General features: G+C 36.2%; 2 protein-coding genes across 3 annotated transcripts; one reads left to right on the top strand and one right to left on the bottom strand.

Moving 5' to 3' along the window:
• Nucleotides 1-315: 315 nt before the first annotated feature.
• LOC6648416 (regulator of nonsense transcripts 2) lies at nt 316-5089 on the top strand. Its single transcript, XM_002071140.4, has 3 exons — nt 316-3175; nt 3688-3982; nt 4048-5089. The coding sequence occupies exons 1-3, from the start codon at nt 537-539 to the stop codon at nt 4861-4863; spliced, it is 3750 nt and encodes a 1249-aa protein (XP_002071176.3). The 5' UTR covers nt 316-536; the 3' UTR covers nt 4864-5089.
• A 3472-nt stretch (nt 5090-8561) lies between these two features.
• Nucleotides 8562-20058, bottom strand: LOC6648415 (integrin beta-PS). Of its 2 annotated transcripts, none has more exons than XM_002071139.4 (7): nt 19939-20058; nt 15342-16002; nt 15053-15281; nt 12572-12656; nt 10500-10934; nt 9214-10437; nt 8562-8899 (listed from the first exon to the last, which is right to left on the bottom strand). In XM_002071139.4, exons 2-7 carry the CDS (start codon nt 15868-15870, stop codon nt 8834-8836), a joined length of 2568 nt encoding a protein of 855 aa, XP_002071175.2. In that variant the 5' UTR covers nt 15871-16002; nt 19939-20058; the 3' UTR covers nt 8562-8833. The 2 variants fall into 2 exon arrangements, with proteins under 2 accessions (XP_002071175.2, XP_023034771.1); XM_023179003.2 differs by lacking the exon at nt 12572-12656 and adding an exon at nt 14344-14428 and having other exon boundaries at nt 19939-20056.
• Between the last annotated feature and the right edge of the window lie 843 nt (nt 20059-20901).

Below are 20901 nucleotides of genomic sequence, written 5' to 3'. Positions count from 1 at the left end.
GTATTTGTTTGTGGTATTTTTCGTTTCGTTGTGTTGTTTGTTTTTTTATTTTTTCAAAAGAAAAAATATTAGTTTTTTTTTTGTATTAGGTTTTTTGAGATTATTGTTTTATGTTTTTTTATTTCAAAAAGTAACGGCCAACTTTGTAGCAAGATGGCAGCGTCGAACCGATGAATCGAACAAATGAACATCGAACCGTTGAGTGCAATTCCAACTGATGACAAATGCCGCCAACGATAACAGCTCGATAGTCGAGCTCACAAGCAACTACTCTAACTATCGATTACTAATCGCATGAACGACTATCGTGTGTTTACCAACACTGCTTCTGGCAGGTAAGCAATGTCAATGAGAAACGAAAAACAAATGTCAAAAATTATTTCGAATAAACATCGAAGTAGCTGCCTTGTTAAAACTTGATACGGCAAGCCATCAAAGTATAACGAATCAATTCAATATCTGAAATTCACTAAGCGAATATCAACAACAACAACAACAAACACACACAACATTCACACAAGGAACAACAACACACAATGCAGGAAGCCGCCGAATCCAACGAGACTGAATCAACACCAACAATAACAGCAACAAAACCAATTGAGGCTGGCGATGGTGAAGGAGATGGAGACGCGAAATCCTCTGCTGGCGTAACAGAAGATGGAACAACAACAACAGTCGATGTTGGTGGCGGCGGCGATGCAGCCGCCTTAGAGATCTCCGAACGTGATGAACTGCAACTGTTCGTCCGGGAACTTCATGAGAAGATCGAACACAAACGGCAGCTGAGAGAACAGAATTCCAATTTTGAGCTACCCGGCGAGAAGTATTTTGCCCGGCTCGACTCGAGTCTGAAGAAGAATACGGCGTATGTCAAGAAATTGAAATTATTTACGGCCAGCCAATTGGATGCACTGCTGCGAGAGTTATCCGCCTTGAATTTAAGTAAATATATATCGGAAATATGCACAGCCCTCTCCGAGGCCAAGCTCAAGATGGCCGATGTGCCGGCGGTGGTGACATTGGCCTCCAAATTGCACTCAACCTATGCAGATTTCGATAGCCAATTCTTGGAGGCCTGGCAAAAGACGCTCAGTCTGAAGGCCTCCGAGAAGATAGTGAATGCCAGCAAGTTACGTGTCGATTTGCGTCTATTTGCCGATCTCGTCAGCTCGGGTGTGATACACATGAAGCCAGGTTTGGCCCAATTGGGCATCGTGCTGGTCCAATTGATTGGCCAGGATAAGGATGATCATAGTAATCTATCGATTATACTGTCCTTTTGTCGACACTGTGGCGAAGAGTATGCCGGCTTGGTGCCCCAAAAGATGCTCAATTTGGCCCAGAAATATGGCGTAGAAATACCAAAATCCGAATTTCTGCCCAGCGATAAGCAATCGAATCTACGCTCAATGTTGAAAAACTATTTCAAGGCTCTGTGTAAATATGTCCTGGCCGAGCAGTCGGAATTGATGAATATGACAAAGAATATTCGTCGCACCATGGAGTGCAAAGGTGAGATATCTACCGAGAAACGTGAGAAATGCCAAATGATGCAATCGAGCTTTGATAAGCTATTAACATCGGCTCAATCGCTATCTGAGCTATTGGGTGAACCCTTGCCAGAATTGACTCAAGAGACGGAATGTTGTAATCCGGGCACTGTCATTGATAATATGCTGGATAGTGCCACCTTTGGTACATTAGATCCCTGGGGTGATAGTGAGACGTGTGCCTTCTATACGGATTTACCAGATTTACGACAATTCTTGCCAAATTTCTCGGCACCCAAAGTCGATTTGGAGCAAATGGAAGAGCCCAGTGAATTGACCGAAGAGGCCATCGATGCCAATATTGATGCCGATGATTTAAACGATTTAGATGATCCGCCATCAACAGCATCCGATTCCATTATAGAGAAAGAGATCGAAGAGCAGCAGCTGCAGCCACAGAAGCCCATTAAAATGGGTAATGCTCTAATGGAATTGGGACGCCAACAGTTGCAGAATCAAACGAATCCAAGCCAATCGCAATCCCAGCTGCGTCAGCAATTTGATATATTCCTTGTGAATCTCTTCAATTGTGTCAACAAGGAGCTCATCGATTCGGCGGCCATTGAATTTCTCTTGAATTTCAATACGAAACCACAGCGTAAGAAGCTAACACGTACGATATTTAGTGTACAACGCACTAGATTGGATATCCTGCCATATCTATCACGATTCGTGGCCATTATCCATATGTGTAATACGGATGTGGCCAATGATTTGGCCGAATTGCTGCGCAAAGAATTCAAATGGCATATACGAAAGAAGAATCAATTGAATATCGAATCGAAAGTGAAAATTGTCCGATTCATTGGCGAAATGGTGAAATTTGGTCTCTTCAAGAAATTCGATGCATTGGGCTGCTTGAAAATGTTACTACGTGACTTCCAGCATCATCAAATTGAAATGGCCTGCGCCCTGGTGGAGGTCAGCGGTGTCTATTTGTACAATTGCCGGGACTCGCGACTCCTAATGAACGTTTTTCTCGATCAAATGTTGCGCCTGAAAACGGCCACAGCCATGGACTCGCGGCATTCGGCGCAAATCGAAAGTGTTTACTATTTGGTTAAGCCACCGGAATCCTCGAAACGTGAACTCCAACCGCGTCCCATAATGCATGAGTATATCAGGCATTTGATATTCGAAGAGCTGTGCAAACAGAATGTCGAACGATGCATTAAGATGTTGCGTCGCATCAATTGGCAGGATCCAGAGATATGTAGTTATGCCATCAAATGTCTGTCGAAAGCATATCTATTACGTTTCCCTTTGGTGCGATGTCTGGCCGATTTGGTATCGGGTCTGAGTTCATATCAACCACGTGCCGTTACCATTATCATTGATAATGTGTTTGAGGATATTCGCGCTGGCCTCGAAATACATTCGCCAAGGATGTCACAGCGTCGCATTGCGATGGCCAAATATTTGGGTGAAATGTACAATTACAAATTGGTCGAATCGACACATATACTCAATACTCTATATTTGATCATATCGCTGGGTGTGGTCAGAGATCAGAGTATTGTGTCGCCATTGGATCCGCCGGATAGTCTATTTCGTTTGAAATTGGCCTGCATGCTGCTGGACACCTGTGGACCCTATTTCACCAGCCAAGCGACACGCAAAAAGTGAGTACCACAACAGTCCGACATATATCCTTGCCATCCAAGATATCCGTGCAAACAGAAAAGCTTAGTTACGATCATGAATGAATTTCAGGAGGTATTCTTAGTTGGCACCCTGATTTTTAGATCATTTTTAATAAAAAAAAAAAACTGTTTTTTTAATTAAATAGACATAAATGAGCTCATATTCTGATCATAAATGACTGCTTTGTCGAGGGAATATAATATTCTAGCCACTATTCATCTTGATGAGTTGTAATCACTTTCGACTTCTTTTAGATTCAAGCATTTATCCACATTGAATAAATCTATAAAACACAAGAGAATATAATACTCTAGCCATGATTCATCTTGATGATTTGTTTAAGACTTCCACTTTTAATCAGTTTTGACTTCTTTTAGATTTATTCCAATCGAATGAATATTTGTGTGTTATAAATTTGCAAGGCTAACGAAACTTTCTGTTCTTTTCTAATGATTTTCTTCTCTTTTACGTCAATTTTGCAAACTGCAAGATTGGATTATTTTTTGGTGTTCTTTCAGCATTATTATTGGTTCAAAAAATCGCATCCCGTGTTTACGAAATCGGAAAATACATCAGATTTATTTCCCATACTAGTCGATCATGCGTATCGTGATTGTTTGGCCACTGTGAAGCCCAATTTGAAATTGTACAAAAGTCTGGAGCAGGCCAAAGATGCCATCGATGAGCTGCAAGAGAAATTGTATCCACAATTGAAGAATATCAATAGCAATTCCCAAGATGCATCATTGGCCACCAATAGTGAGGTCAGCGAAGTGGATGAGGCGGTAAGTTATGACGTTATGTGTGGAATTTGTTTTTACATTTATGTGTATATTGATTCTAATGATAGGCAACTGATGAAGACACATGCTCATCGAATCACCCACGTGAACGGCTGGCAGCCGGCTTAGATGCCGAAAATGCCAACGATTGGACGGAAAATGAAACGGAATTGCCACCAACTCCGGGACCGCCAGAGAAATCCAAAGAGGATCTAGAATTTGAGCAGATGTATGAGAAAATGACAACAGATTCGTATCAGGAGCGTCTCAAGGAGCCCATAAAGGCCACTGTCAAGGATATACCAGTTCCCATAATGGCGCGACAATTGAGGAAACCCTACGATCATTTGGCCTGCAGCAGTTCCAGTTCCAGCAATGCCGCACAGATCTCAAAGGCGGATGGTGGTCCCACGACGGCGACAGGTGGAACAACTAGGGCTATTTCGGCGGCTGCACCTGCTGTTCAATCGTCTGATGGAAATTATGAAACTACGACGAGTAACATTGCATCCACTTCTTCTGGAGGTGGTGGTGGGGGAGCGGGTTCGGGAGCGGGATCACCTTCTTCCTCAGGTGCTGTGCAATTTGTACTTATGGTGCGAGGGAATAAAGGTGGCAAACAGCAATTCAAATCCTTTGTAGCGCCATCTGACTCCCATTTGGCCATCAATTTGAAATTGCAAGAGCAAAAGATACGCGAGGAAAAGGAGAAAGTGAAACGGCTGACACTCAACATAACCGAACGGATCGAGGAGGAGGATTATCAGGAGTCATTGTTGCCACCGCAGCAGCGTAATTTTAATCAAAGTTATTACCAGAAGCCAAACAAACACAAGTTCAAACATCAGAAAGGTGCACCCGATGCCGATTTGATATTTCATTAACCCTAAAATAGAGAGAAACTTGACTCAGCTTTTGTAATGGCAAACGATGACAAAGACAATCTGGACATATCCCTCCCTCCCCCCCCATTATCCTTCTGCAACGAAGACACACCTTTACACCTTTTTCTATACGGTGTTGTTTTGGCTTGGAAGTCCTAACTTTTTTCTTGTTTTTAGATATTACAAATTCTATCAATAGAAAAAATCGTCGAGAAATGAGAACGAATTCGAACTACTCTCATTTCATTCTCCTTGTCCTATCCAAATTTTTAATACCTCAATACACACATATATATATATATATAGACATATATATATATATATATTTCATTGTTATTTTCTATATAAATATATATATATATATATACATATACTGTACTTAAGTTGGTTGTTTTCGTCTATCCTTTGAACAAACCAAGGCCTGATTCCATTCTTCCAAGTCATTTGAGCTCAAGTTGCACTATAAGGATACAAATATATTGTATATATATATACACATCCATATAAATTGTAAATATATATACAGATATATATAAAAAATCAGTTTTTTTTTTAAATGTTGCCACACACACACTGTCCGCGCCTGTCTTAGGATATAATTTATAGTTTTAATAAAACATACAAACAAAAACAAAGAGCGCCTAAAAAACTTGTTTCGAAAACAATAAAGATATAAATACAACAACATAACACAGAAGTAATGAGAAGAAAACAAAACGAAAAACAAAAGAGGATAAAACCGTTGAATATATTGTAAAATAAATATTTTATAAATATAAGCATTAATTTTTGTTTGCAAATGAAATATGCATTATTTTGATATCATGGAATGGCGGAGGGGTTGAGGGTTGATCGTATTGTTTCAGCTAACTGTATAAATCTTGTTAATGTTTCTTTTTCAAAAACTCAGATTTATGTAATCTAGGTGCAATCCTCGTTAGATGAGTTGTCTAAACAACGAGGATCCTGCCTAGAATGTTGTTTTTGTCTCAACCAAAGGACATAGTGCTAGTGCTCTTAGTATATACAAATTTTCCCTAATATAAGCATGCAAAGAAAGAGATTTGGAGAATTTGTGGGAAATTTTGCTTACCTAGTTTTTAAAAATGGTCAAAATATCGATTGGACCCAAAACAAATGCATTTGGTATGCAGTTTATCTTAGATTACCTAGATCTACTCGAAAGAATACACATGACTAACTATAATATTAAAGATTTTGCAAACACTGCACTAAACTATTGTCCAGCTAAAAAAAGGGGCTTTTCGTTTAGTCCCATCGCAAGCTGGCAAGACAACATTTACGAGTCAATTTCTAGATACAATTATCAACAAACTATTGAAAACCACATTTTGTATTAAAGTACTTGGGAGCCGAGAAAATGTAATTCAAAGTTAAAAAAACCAAAACCCGCTAATCTACTGTCCACCACTGTAGTTAGGTTAATAGTTTGAATTACATATTTTCTCATGGTATCTTGACTCACTCTTACCCGAACGAGCAATTTAGCGTCGCCCATGGACAAATTTGGTCTTGGGATTTTTAGTTTTTAGGCCTAACTTGGTCATATTTCGTCTAGTTTTTATGAAATTTGTTAGGCCTATAGATACTGATGACAAATAATTGTATACCAAATTTGATAAAGGTTCTTTGCGTGATTTGGTGACTCTTGGACTTTCTCTTTCATGGATTTCTGACTTTCGAATACGATTTCATTTGTCACTAGAAGAACAAGAACATCTCAGGCTTAGGTTTTTAATAGAAGAGAGTCGGCATAAACATTCGCAACACAAAATTGAATGCAAATTCTACATTTTCCAAGAACTTTCCGATTATCATGTATGTAAGTCGTTTTTCCAATAACGTTTTGTCCATTATCTATCTGTCTGTTCCTCAAGTAGAACCATTTGGCTAAGAGCCAAACCAAATTCGTTCTCCCTTAGTAATTTAATTTTAGTTTAATTACTTAATTCCAATCCAAAGTAATGACAAAGATGAAATATAATTGTTTTTGTATTTTATGTTTTCTTTTTATTATTATTATTTTCACTAAAATTAGCGTCAAACAGTATTTTTTTTTGTTTTTCCTTTTTTCATTATAAATTTCAGCTTCCACTTTGTTTTTGCTTTGTTAATCAGTAATCAGTACAAATCGCAAAAATATATATATAAATTTATATATATTTATATAGTAATATTAATTAACTATTAATAATCAATATGGATACGAAAGAAGACAAAAAGTTACTAAACAGGCAAAAAAAAAATATATAAAAAACCAAGAAATCTAGAGAAAACAATTTTGAGAAATTTTTGGAGTTTTTCGTTTTTGTGTTATAAAAATAATACAAAAAAAAGAGAGAACAAAATCATAAAAAAAAGCAAAACGCAGTCGCTACTTGTTTTTGTTTTAGAATTAACAATTACAAAAAAGCTTAAATGTTAATACGCTTAAATAGTAAAATGTAAAGTTAGATATTAAAATAAACATTAATAGAATAGAAAGTAAAAAAAAAAAACACACACACATACATTAAAAATCAGAAGAAAAAAATTATACAAAATTAAAAAACAAGTAGAAGGAGCAGCTAAAGAGAGAGAGGGAGAGAGTTGGAGCTGAAAGAGAGTTGTGTGAAGTGGGTGGAGGTGAAATCTTCTTCTTATTCGTGGACACATTAAATAAATTCTTGGCATTTTTATTTACCCTCCCCGCGTCCCGTCGCCCCTATCTTGGGTTATTCTCTACTAAAATACATGGCTATATTGCGTTTGTTTTTTGGCCAAAAACAGAGGCTCTAACCATCATCGGCCATGCCGCAGTTTCTATAATTCTAAAATTTTACCCCTGCAAAATAAAAAAAATACAGATTTTTCTGTCATTTGAGTCCCAATTTTTTAAAGTACAAAAATAGCCGCAACAGTTCGACAATTCGTTACCTAAAACTTACAAAATTATTCGCCGAAACGTCAAAGTATTCACTTGAACGGACGGTTAGATAGTTAGTTAGATAGATTAAAGACAGTTTGCCAGGGTTTAGTATACTACAACATAAGATTAATAAATAATAAAAAAAACAATAATAATACAAACAAATGAAAAGAAAATCATAAAGAAACTGATACAAAAAAAAGTTTTCTTAAATTCAAAATTAATTAATTTATCGCTCGAAGTAAGTTTCTTTTTTTTGTTTTTTGTTTAATAGAAAATTTGTTGTTGTTGTTGTTATTGTAAGTAACAGGCACAATTCGGTGTACTGTTCATTTAGTTGTTGTTGTTGTTGTTGCTTTTGTTGGCTGCATTTGTTGTGCGTGTTGTTGTTGTTGTTGTTTGTAGTTGGTTTTGTATTTAGTTTGGCTTTCTGTTTACATATTTTGGAAGCTTGTATAATAAAGTCTAAAACATACATATATAAATCGGTTATATATATGTATATATATATATATATATATATATATATATTGCAAGGCACAATTCGTTTGCTTTTTAAAATGTTGCATATATAAATGTATACATGTAAATATGTGTGTGTTTCTTTTCGGTTTTCTCTGTATATATATAAAAATTTGACTTAGTTTAGAACGCGTTTCAATGGCAGTTGACTTTGTTCAAGCATAGGATATATCGTGAATACATAAATAAAGTCTTTATATCCTTTTGTCCCTTAATTTTTCGTTTAACTCCTTTTCTCATCTCTCTCCTTCTTCCATTATCGTTTCAACAAAATTCTTCAACGCGCGCGCACCTAGCAAAAGCAGCTTTTGTTTTTGTTGTTGTTGTTGTTGTCTGTCGTTTTCGTTGGTTGGATACCTCTTAATTTGCAGGGGGTGGGGATGGGGTGGGATTCGGGGTGTTTTGTTTTTTTTGGGGGGCGGTATTACGGGGCGGCAGGTCCAATCAAATGGCAATAGATAATTATTTTCACTAATGAATTTGTTATTATTAGTTGCTGTTGTTGTTGTCCTTTGCAGTTTATTTGCCCGCATATATGGGATTCTTGAAAGTGGATGTCGCTTGCTTGTAAATGGGATTCTCACCCTGAAATCGAAAAGAAGAGAATGTTAAGAAAAGAGGAATTAGTACAGACTTTTGTTAGATTGAAAACCAAACGAGCGTTTACCACTCGTTACACGTTATTGGAAATCATTAGAATTGTTTATTTTTTTTCTATTTTTAATCGATTGTTACTCGTTAATCGTTCTCGTTTTGTTTCCATTTGACTCGTTAGTTTCAAATTTCTACAATTTGTCGATTTAGAATCGTTTGAGCTAGCTTTTCTTGTTTGTTTTTGTTCTAGTTTTGTTATTTGAATAAGGAAAGAATTTCGATCTTGATTAGTATCTATAACTTACCGTATCCCATTTGGCATTCATGCGTTCCTTCTCAAATCGCGCAAATTCGCGACGATCGTGAATGGTGGTTAAAAGTTTCCAGAGCAGCAATATGGCAAGACCCACCAGAACAATGGCGGCTATAACACCCAAAATGATGCCCAACATGAAGACTTTTGGTGGGCATTCCTTCTTCTCTTGGGCATGAACAACAAGTTCACCCTGTTCGCTGTACTTGAAGGTGAATTTGCAATCATCCTCATCGAAGAACACGCACAATTGCTCATCCTTTGTCTCATCGATTTTCACAACTTCCACACCCACCGGGGTGAAGGTGGTGCAATTTTTGGCACAATCATCGCCATTCTTTAGCTCGCCGGTGTAATACATTTGACATTGGACACAATCTTTCAGCTCGTGACAACGTCCCGAGCATGTTGGGCACTTCTCGCAATAGCGTCCCGAATAGCGACCCTCGTCCGTGGATTTACACTTGCAGACACCGCACTCGCAAGTACCATGACCCGAACACAATTCACCACCAGTGGGCGGCATGCAGGTATCATTAGAGGCCTGGCAGTCGCAACTGGAACCAGTCCAGCCGGGCTTGCAAACACAACGACCACATTCGCAGGTGCCGTGATCGGCGCCCGAGCACAATTGATTCTTATTCCTCTCACAGCTGAAATTCTCACATTCACAATATTTGCCAGAGATCTGTTCCTCGGGATTTGTGCGTTTGAAGCAATCGCAGGCACCGCACACACAATTGCCACGTCCACTGCAATCGACATTTGTTGTATTGTCCGCACGGCAGGAGGAATCGTTTATTGCCCCAGAGCCCATATCGGAGACGGAGCATTCACATGTGTTGCCGAAATGCGGTTCATCGCACTTGCAGATGCCGCACATTTCTGTGCCATAGCCGCTGCAACGTGGCGAGTTCTGGAGGTAACCTTTCGAGCCAGGATATTCACAGGGACAGGAGCAAAGCATTTCCAAATCGATAACCATACTCTCATTGATGCCAACGGGATAGATCTGAATAACTTGATTCCAGTCCTTACGCTTTGGTGGACACTTCAGAACTTGAATCTGAGCGGTGAAGCTAACCATATTGCCCACTTTCAGGCCACTACATTTGGAGGTCTTGATTTCGGGTCCACCATTTAGACAAGATGAGAAATATGTGATTTTCACATCACCTGTTGCATTGTCCTTCATCTCGACTGATGATGAGATTTTCTAATAACGGGGAAATCAAATGATTAAAAAATTTGTTAACTAGGAGCTGAGTTGAAACTTACGCCATATTCTTCGCGTACCAAATCCACCACATTGGATGAATCATTCGATAAAATGGCACTCGATGAACCCTCAATATGTCCCGATAGTTTCTTATATACCGAATGTTGATTGGCAGTCACAGCGAATATGATATTGATGGCATTCTGTTTGACCTTTTGATTGATTTGCGAAATACTCGGATAATCCTGAATGGTCGAATGCGTGTACTGGCCACGTGGATCCAAATGGCATTCGCCATCGTTTGGGGCAATCACACCACCCAATTTACCATCGCCGGCATAATGGAAGCCAGCATCTGTCGAGAAGACCAACAGACGACGGGCCTGTTCGCGCCATCCAACCTGTTGACGGCAAGCGATTGCCTGCATAATGGCATCGAAACCACCTTCGGGAGCATCCAAGTTACCAGATACAGTAGCATTGCCTACCTCACTCTGGGCAAACGAGCGAGCGCAGAAGGAGGGATAGAAAACAAAGCGATTAGATGGACTAAATCAAATAAATGTTTCTAGGTATTAAAAACACACACGAAAATGGCATGCAAGTGGAGGGAAATTCCTTTTTCTTTTTTGAGATTAATGAGATGTTAGAGGGCAAAGGGAGAAAGAGAAAGCTGGAGCACACACTTTTCCAATTTTTGGATTTAGTTTGGTTAGACTAAGCAATTTAATTAAGATTTGTTTTTCAAATTGAGTCACAAAGTCTAAAGAAAGTCTGCTTTAGACTCAAATGAGATTCTGATAAAAGTCACTGCCTACTTCTAGGCGTCATTGCCATTTTAAGAAACCTCAACAGAAATTCTTAAAAGAACTTTGGAACCATTTTTGAAAAGCTTAAGAGTTACAAGGATTTAACGTCCTTTTTGTTTTTAATAAGTCGTGAGGAAATAATAAAATATATTATAATTTTTATAATTTGAATCATTTTTTTGAGACATTTAGTGTCTAAAATATAAAATTAATAACATCTAACTTTCAAATAGTCAAACTTCTTCAAAATTCTTGCTGTAAACATTGAAATATTTAAGTCTTAAATAGTTCTAAGAATTCAAAAATGAAATGAACAGTAGCCAATTTTAATTTGTTCCACAAGAACATAAAGATTGAATTTCAATTTGAATAGAAAACATAAATCAATAAGCAAAAGGTTAAATAAGAGTAGAAATTTGCTTAATATAACAAACATTTTATTAGAAAAATGCGAGTAAAATGTTTATCTATTCCAAAAATAAAACCTTTCATGATATTTGAAAGGCTAAAGACATTAGGGCTACCAATATTTCAATATTTCAAGGATATTTGATCAAAGCATGGGTTCTCATATTACATAGACACAGATAGTAAATTAGTTTAAGTCATGTTTCGAATGTTAAAAAGGAGAAACTAACTATCTGTCTTTGCTCTAATATTTGAATCAGTTATTTGTCTAACAAACAATTAGGCCAATCAATTCGAAACACATCTCAAATATACATAGATATTCGTTAAAATGCATTCAGTTTCGACTCGAATGGGAAAAAACTGCTACCACTTGAGGCAGTTGTCCTCATATCTAAAGATTAGAGACAGAGAGAGAGAGAGAGAGACAGAGAGAGAGAGAGAGAAAGATAGAGTGAGAGAGTTTAAATTAAAACTGCAAACAATTATTTTGATAAGTTTATCAGCAAAATTTTTGAAGGTTTTCTTTCTGACTAAATTGTGACTCAAATAATCAATAGAATAATATATATGTACATACGACGAGTTAATCACTCGCAAGTATGTATGTATAAAGAAAAGGTGTGCCTAGGAATTGTAAAGGAAATATTAGTGAGGGAAATTAAATAGATATATGATTAGTAAAAGCATGCAAAGAGGCAATACCATAAACACTTAAAGCAACATCATGCAACATGCAACATGCAGCAAGCAATAAGAAACATGCACAACCAACAAAAGAGAGAACAGTGAAGAAATTAATAAACAAATTATTAACAAGCAAGAATTGAACATGATCATTTTTTGTTGGTTTTTAATGGGTTATGGGTTGGTTTTTTTCTTTTTTCTTTTGGGCCATGACAACAAACACTTACAGAGAATCTATATGTGTCCCTGCTCAAGCCCATGATGTTACGATAGCCATAGGGAGCATCGCATTTAGGACAAGGCTCCACCAGACTAAAATTTTGGATTTTGTATCGATATTGCGAGCGATCGATCAACAAGCAACAAGCAACAATTTTTCAGTTTTTATACCAGATTATACAGGCCAGATAAATATAGATATAGATAATAAGGTGACATAGTGTGACAAAGTGATAAGAATATAAATGAGAAAGAGAGAGAGAAATAGAAAAACACAAAAATAATAATACAAAAAAATCATAATTGTAATTATATGTAGGTATATATATATATATAGAAATTAAGATTTACGACATATATGTAAAAAGAAAGTGACAGAGAGAGAGAGATAGAGAGAGAAAGAGATAATACAAGTGCAACATATAGTAGACATATATAATTACCGATATATGTAAATATATATACTAATCACCCAATCAATAGAGATTTCAAAAAATGGCATAAACATTCAAATTTTAAAAACAATTTAAATCAATATCTAAAGATTTCACTTAATGCCTTTAGATTAATTAAAATAGCAACAACATTTTATTGAAACATTTTATTGAAATTGTTTAAAAACAACTTTTGAAACAATAGTTGTGCTTGTGTAATAGTTGTGCTTTAGAGCTCTAAACATTGTTGACATTTTTTTTAAAGATTTAAATCAACCAAGAAATAAAATTTTCATCAGGTTTATAGCATTTAGATCGTCTAATATCATTTAGATCATTTCACTTATCAACCACATAACGTAATTTGACTTATTCCAACTGCATACTTCATTTTAAGAGTGATCTAAGAGTTTTAGAACAACTAAAACTTGGATTTTTAAGAAGATTACTAAATTTAGATCATTTTTCATTAAGTGTTTGTACCTTTTCCCCACTGCAGGCTTTATTTTAAAAGTAATCTAAGAAATTTAGACCACTTTTATAGCATTTAGATCATTTTTTTTTTATTAACTATTTAAAGTGATTAAACCTTTACTTTAATTTTAAATGTGATCTAAGACATTTAGATCAAGTGAAAATACGATTTTTAATAAGCCCTTTACATTTTAGTACATGTATATCGCATTTAGATCTATGAAATTACTTAGATCCTTTTGCTTTTCAACTATTGAGAGATTAAATAACCAATAACTTGCCATCTAAACTGTTCCAAACTAAAATTAATTTAGATACAGTTTTCTAGCGCCTCTACCTTACCATTAAAAACTGATCTAAATGATTTAGAACATTCATTTCGTCTTTAAAAAAATGTTTATGCCTAATTATTGAAATTGAATTGAATTAATGTTAAAGCTTACAACACTCGTACGCACACTGAATCAAATGCTTATGATATATATATAGGTGCATATATATGTATGTATATATATATATTTTGGTGTATATTTAAAGATATATATATACTGATTTTAAAATAATAAATACATCGATAATATAAATAATGATTAAAAGATAATGTATGGATACAACAGATATACGAAAGAATATTATGATTATGCATATATGTATGTGTATATGTGTGTTTGATTGTGTGTGTGTGTGTAAATAAAATATACCAAACAACATTGAGCATATATAGAATATAAGTGAAAAGAAAATGTGAGAGAAACAGAGAGAGAGAGCCACAAAAGGAAGGGATATACATGGATAGATGTGCTTTTACAATTATTACTAATATGATTATTGATTGATTGATTGATTGATTGAAATTATTAATTGACTCTTACAGAAAAGCTTTGGGTATTATTGCTCAGGGGCAAGTGATTGCGGTAACCATAGGGAGCCATACAACCAGTACAAGGACTCTCGAGCCTAAACACACAAATTTACATATATCACATATATATATATAATATATATATATATATATTTGAATTTCATATAAAATTGTATGCATGATTTGGTTGTATTGTTGTTGATTGGTTGTGGTTGGTGAACACGGTGTAGAATTTTATCGTTGTAATTTGGAATTAAATAATTTTCAGTTAGTTATAAGGTAAAGATAGAAATACATATGTATATATTTAAATGATCAAACAATTAACATAATTCTATGTGATGGAGCATTGATGACAGCTTTGAGATTCAGTTTTTATATTTTATTTAATTAATAGAGCCAATGGATGGAAAAGAATCAAAAAAAAAAAAAGCGTTAGACAAAATTGATTCGTTAGATTTTTTGGTTTGGTTTTTGTATATTGAGATGTTTTTGTTCATGTAAATTAATTAATTAATACTAATTATTCAGCTGCATCCATTCATCATCATTAGCAAACTAAGACTAACACTAAATAATGACTTAACAATGAATTTGTATTCCTTTCGTAGAAGAAAAGTCTTAATCACTTGAAATTTTTGTATTGTTTTCTTATCACTGATTAGACTAACTTAATTCGGGTATTATTATTATGTTTAATGGGAACAAGTATTACTCACTTTTTAGGTATGGTTGAGACATAGGGCATTAGAACTTTATCGACAAATGAACCGAAACCCAAACGGAAATTCGATGTAATGGCACGCATCGTTTCGGCCAATGTATTGCCCAATGTGGATAGCTTTTGTTTATCATCCTCCATGGATTTGGACAAGTCCATCAAATAGTAAAGATCGACAGGATAATCCTGAGCCTGTGAATAGCTCACCTTTAGATTGTGCACTTGATCTGTAAAAGTTAATTTGACATTAATTATCAAAGTTTCTAGTTTAGTTAATTTCGGCTTACTGATACGCAATTGAAGTTTAACACGCTGTGGCTTAATCTGGACTATTTCACCGCCAGCAGCTGCAAAGCCAGCTGAGCTGCTTGATGATCCGCTGCTGCTGCTACTACCGCCACCATACGAAGACGATGACGATGAGGAGCCCCCCGATGCCGCATAGGAGCCCGACGCTGAACTCTGCTGGCGATAGCTACTCTCATAGGAGCCACCGGCAATCGATTGACCGCCAGACCAGGCTTCACCACCGCTGGCCAATGTTAGATTACGATTGATCAATATGTGCTCCGATGTGTCGGGATTCCACACAAACTCCTCGGGACATGTTATGGGCGATGTGTGCTGGAAACAACGCGGCCGATCACCATAATCCGGTTTCATGCACCAGGCACAGCTCTGGGTCTGTATGCACTCATGGCAGGTTGGTTTATTAACGCATGGATTTTGCACCAATTTGCCAGCCAATTGGCCATTGACCAGATTTGTGTTTATCAAACTGCTGACCACACAAAGTAATATGGTCAGATATAACATTTTGTGAACGATCTGCTGGTTCTCTTTTTCTCCTTCTATATATATTTATATATCTCTTTCTATTTCGCTCCCTTGGCGGTGCGATGATCAATTTGGGATGGGGGGACTATCGTGTGGGGAAGGTGCGTGAAACTGTAATGAATAAAAATTAAAAGATTGTAATTTTATAATTAAATTCATTCATTTTAAATGCAAACACCGAATACTTAAACATTGTAACACACTCTCTGTCTGTCTCTCTCTCTCAGGTATTTCTCCCTTTTCGTTTGCCCTCAAAAGCCTTCTCCCTCCCTCTCCTTTCAATGGCTATCAAATATGGAATAGGTTCTTTTTTTTCTATTGAAATTGATATTCAATTTTTAAATGACACTGAATTTAAATGAATTGAATAAATGATTCTAATGAAAGTGAATGAGGGGAAGGAGAGAGAGAGAGAGAGAGAGGAAGAGGGAGAGAGATAGCGCTTACTCTTGACCATAATTGATCGTATACAAGTTTTATTGATTCACTCTCAACTAATATTGTAATGTCAAGTCTAAATATTGCAAAATATTTGCCATTGAGTCACGTTTTAGTCATAAATATATTCGTCAGTGATTTTTAAGTAATTCTTATTTTTAATCTTTTTTGGTATTTATTTTTATTAGTAATCCAAAAAATGTTTTCATTTATTTTGAAAATTCCATGGTATTGAGATATTTCTTTTTATCAATTCAAGTACAGTGAATACTCTGATTGTAGACATTTAGTTGTATATTTACTGTATGTGTGTGTATATTTATTATGCTCTGTTTAGTTTACTTTCTTAGGTTGGGGACGGTCTCAGTCATCGTCATGATTATCATGGCATCAACAGTGACGGATTTACCCATCATTGGAATAACGTATACGCACTGTATGACAGCTAAAGTAATTATGTTTACCATAATACTTGCGACTCTTGATGTAATTGATTGTAAATTACATATTTCAAATACGAATTCCAAAAAAGTATTGAAAAGTTTTGCTCAATTTTAATCTTAAGTTAAGAAATATTTCCTTTATGTTTTGGCAAGCCTAATGAAAGATGAGATAAAATTATTTTAGTAATTTTAGTAAATTTAGAGTCTTTACGATTTAATTTTTCTGGATTTTTCTCAACATTTTTATTATACGCCCCAAACCAGTCGGGCCTACTATAATCATAAGGTAAGTCCGCCACTGATCATCATCAACAAATAGCGCAAACATCTGTGTTTCAGGTTTTTGTTGTTTTTTGTTGTATTTTTGCTGCTGTTTGCCTCAATGTTTAATTTTATTTCTCTTCCTCTCTCTCTCACTAGTCTGTTTTGTTGTTGTTGTTGTTGTTGTTATTGTTGTACAATCATCGTTGTTTCGTATGAAATGAACATCAAGTTGGCAGATGACTCATATTTTTTTCTTTGACGGGCCTTAAGCAAAGGTGGCAAATAAAAAACACACACACAGACACACAAAATCAACAACGACATATACATATATGTATGTATGTATGTGTAGGTATATATATAGATTATATATATTTCATTATGGGTGGAGCATTATTGACCATCCCTAATACCCTGTCAGTTATTCTGCCTTAATATTTTGAACCCCTTTTAAAAAGTAATTTAATACAAATAAACTTTTCTTTTTTTAAAGCCAAAATTGTTGTCTGTCCTTGGTAGTTTTCACTGTAGTAGTTCTTTATAGAGTATTTAGATAGTTGCCTACTATATCTAAGGCATCAATTCATAAAATTTTCAATTTCATTCAAATTGACGTAGGGCGAGAACTTGTTGAGAGAGAAAGAGAAAGATAGGAAGGAAGAAAGAGTGGGAGAGTCACACCCATGGATTTTCTCTCCCTCTCGCTGGGTCTTCGGTTAGGAACAGGACTCTAAACAAAGGCCATTCGACTTGGCCTGGGTGTGTGGAAATCAAAAATAACAAAGACTTCTCCTTGTTAAGGCACCCTCGCCCTATCAATGAGGGCAGAGAACCCCTCGCTCTACATTTCTGCGAATCCCCCTCCGGGAGCTTAGTCATGGCGTGCCTCAAGTGTTGAACGTCGTCGTCAGCAACCTCTTCCGCTAACGATTCATTCGTTCGTTCATTGTCATTCAGTGATTATTCATAAACAATATAAATAATATGGAATCATTCATTTACTAAAGAAAAAAGGAATTTCGAACTGAATGACCTAACTGATTTTACTAGTGACAAAAGTTAAATAAGTCCAGTGGCTGATCTAGGCCGTTAAATTTTGACATTTTAGGGAGCAAAACGATCATTAGAGAGAAAATCGATTTAGGATATTGAAGATTTAGCAGTTTATGGGTTGAAATCCCTTATAGCCTTCCCCGTGGATCTATAAATCCAGAGACAAAGTCCAAAAAAGGAATACAAATTTAAGATTTTCGTGTAGATTAAACCCTTAAATACTAAAAGCATTACTAAATAATTGCAACAGCTACTAAACCATTTTTACCACAAAATTGCCGAGTCTGAAAAGGGGGAAGGAGGTGTTACTTGTTTTTGTTTGAAAATCTTAAAAAGGAAGGAATATAGTGGCCCAAAGAAGAAGAAAACGCTCCTAAGAATTGCAAAAGCCTCTCATATCATTACAGATATAAATCGCTTGATAATCCAACCAATTTGTCGTAATCACGAACCAAAGCAGGTAAATCACCCTGACGATCTTTAAAGGTTTAAATAAACTATGGAGCTATCTATAAAATAGCTCGGGGTCTAATAAAAAAATCAAGGTAATAACATGACCACTTCAAAGACTCACTAGTTTGGAGCAATGAGAGCCCTTAAAAGACAAAATTAATTGAGAGAACTATATTTCGGGGGTGACTAGAGCCCGCACCCTCCTTTTCCCTAGATCCACCCATGGATAGAGTTTTACGTCACTTGAAATCCTTTCTTCTCCCCCCGTCCACACGCTGAATAACTGAAGTGTGCGGCATGCAATTGCTTTCAAGACAAAAGATCTGATCCAGCAGAAAAATTGGATTCCTTTTTTTGCCCCAGAGGGCACAAAACTCTCTGAACAAATGCTAAAGGCCTAACACAAACACATACATTACACACACACGTGTGCGTGTGTGTGTGTGTGTGCAAACATCTGTGTATGAATCAATGAATTTGAAGTCTAAATATAACAACCCACGCGTTGTAGGTATATGTATGTATGTATGTACATATATATTGGAGTGGAGTGAAGTGTGGCACAAACAGATGCAGCTTGCTGGGGGCGCCACAAACCAAAGCATAAGAGATCCAGAGATCTGCTTAAGAGTTCATCCGTTGAGGTTTCACTGTAAGACTTTCAAATGGTTTGGCTGGCCCTGTCATGCCGCCTTTTTGCCCCCCATCATGGGTCTCCACTGTAGCGTTTTTGGCCTCGCAATTTGGAACGCCCACAAAACCAGCATCTGCTGCTGCTGCGCTACATAATCTCAAATACATACGAGACGCAATCTGTGGGCGTACTAGTTTCCCCCCGCGAACTAGAAAACGAAAAAGACAAACCAAAGCAAGGCAAACCCATTTCAAACGGAGGAGTCTCTCTTTCCAGTGATTCGAATAGGACTCCTTTTTCATGACACAGCAGGGGAAATGGGAACAAAGCGAAGCGCGCGAATTGAAATTGTAAATGGGGGCAATGGAGAGACAGGGACAGAAGATATTATCAGCAAAAAAAAAGAGAGAAAAAAAATTGTGGCATTTATTTGATGATCGTCAAGTTTTTTACACAGAGTGGGGAGGGTGAAGAAGGGGGCGGGTGGGATGTTGTACTTCTTGTTGTTTCTCTTCTGTTTAAACTTAACAAACACACAGACACACACACAGATTCGCCGTTGGATGACTGCTTCGGTTTGTTTGAGTGTGTGTGTGTGTGTGTGAGCGTGTGTGTCGTCATTGGGACGGAATGAAATCATCAAAGAGCGCGGAGCACAATCTGTTCGACAATTCGAACGTTTTTATGGTCATTTCCTATTTTACTTGTTTTTTTTTGGTTTTTGTTGGTCAAATTGCAGGGAGAATATTATTGAATTCTTACGTAATTTCACTTTAATACGTTTATTTCACACACACTCTAACACTTGATAACACTGACTTCAAAAAGTTTCACAGTTTTCATTATAAAATTATCGAAATAAAATCCATCAGGGCGGGTGTGTTGTGCTCGTTTTTCTTCTGCCTCTGTTTGTCTTCTTCTTCTTCTTATTTTTTTCTTTCACATTCTTCTCTTATTTTGATATGCAGGCACACTTGTGGAGTACCCACACACACACTTGCACACAAACTAACTCGCTTGATAGAGAAGGAGAGAGAGAGAGAGCGAAACTCACACACAGTTCTGTTATTCTTGCACTTTGGCTTAATGAAGTTTTTATTTTCTTTTTGTTTTAGCAACATCTAAAAACTTAGCCAGTAAATATATTTATCTACATATAGACAGATATATAGTTATATATATACACATTGAAAAAATATACATATATTAAAATTGATAAATGAATTCCCCAGGCATAGCAATCTCTTGCCTTTTTTTTACACAAAATCACACACGTTTCTGATTTGAATTATGCGAACATTGAAATCCTTAAATGTTATAAAAAAAAGAGGCAAAATAATTCAACAATTTCTTGTATTACTTTGTTAATAATTTTACGCTAACAAAAACACATCCGCTCACCTTGCAAGCAAATATAACAATAACAACGGTCACACTTTTGGTAGCATATATTAACTCAAATAACGGTAATTCCAAAATAGGGGCAAAATAATCGCACACTTTGGCGCCTTCTCATTATTTTTCAATTTTCCTGATTTGGGAATTCCCGGGTCCATAAACGTTGTAAACGTTTACAAAACCGGCCCGAAAATAATCTGAAAATTCAGCAAAATATTGATAAGCAAAGATGTCAAAAAAGCAAACAAAGGTTGCAGCACTGGCCAGTGCAGCGTTGCCATATGAGCAAAGATGAATCGCAGATTTCCACATAAAACTACATATGTA

Source organism: Drosophila willistoni (assembly GCF_018902025.1).
Source record: "Drosophila willistoni isolate 14030-0811.24 chromosome XL unlocalized genomic scaffold, UCI_dwil_1.1 Seg141, whole genome shotgun sequence".
NCBI lineage: Eukaryota > Metazoa > Arthropoda > Insecta > Diptera > Drosophilidae > Drosophila > Drosophila willistoni.
Note: the sequence above shows the minus strand (reverse complement) of the source record. Positions and strands in the feature narration are given on the sequence as shown.

Bases quoted from the DNA above. Each gene is read 5' to 3' on its own strand.
- LOC6648416 (XM_002071140.4), top strand. From the start codon at position 537: ATGCAGGAAGCCGCCGAATCCAACGAGACTGAATCAACACCAACAATA. The intron at 3,176-3,687 runs GTGAGTACCACA...GCAAACTGCAAG, and splicing joins AGCCAAGCGACACGCAAAAA to ATTGGATTATTTTTTGGTGT. The intron at 3,983-4,047 runs GTAAGTTATGAC...TTCTAATGATAG, and splicing joins TCAGCGAAGTGGATGAGGCG to GCAACTGATGAAGACACATG.
- LOC6648415 (XM_002071139.4), bottom strand. From the start codon at position 15,870: ATGTTATATCTGACCATATTACTTTGTGTGGTCAGCAGTTTGATAAAC. The intron at 12,657-15,052 runs GTGAGTAATACT...CCAAAATTTTAG, and splicing joins GTCTCAACCATACCTAAAAA to TCTGGTGGAGCCTTGTCCTA. The intron at 10,438-10,499 runs GTAAGTTTCAAC...CCCCGTTATTAG, and splicing joins TGGTACGCGAAGAATATGGC to AAAATCTCATCATCAGTCGA.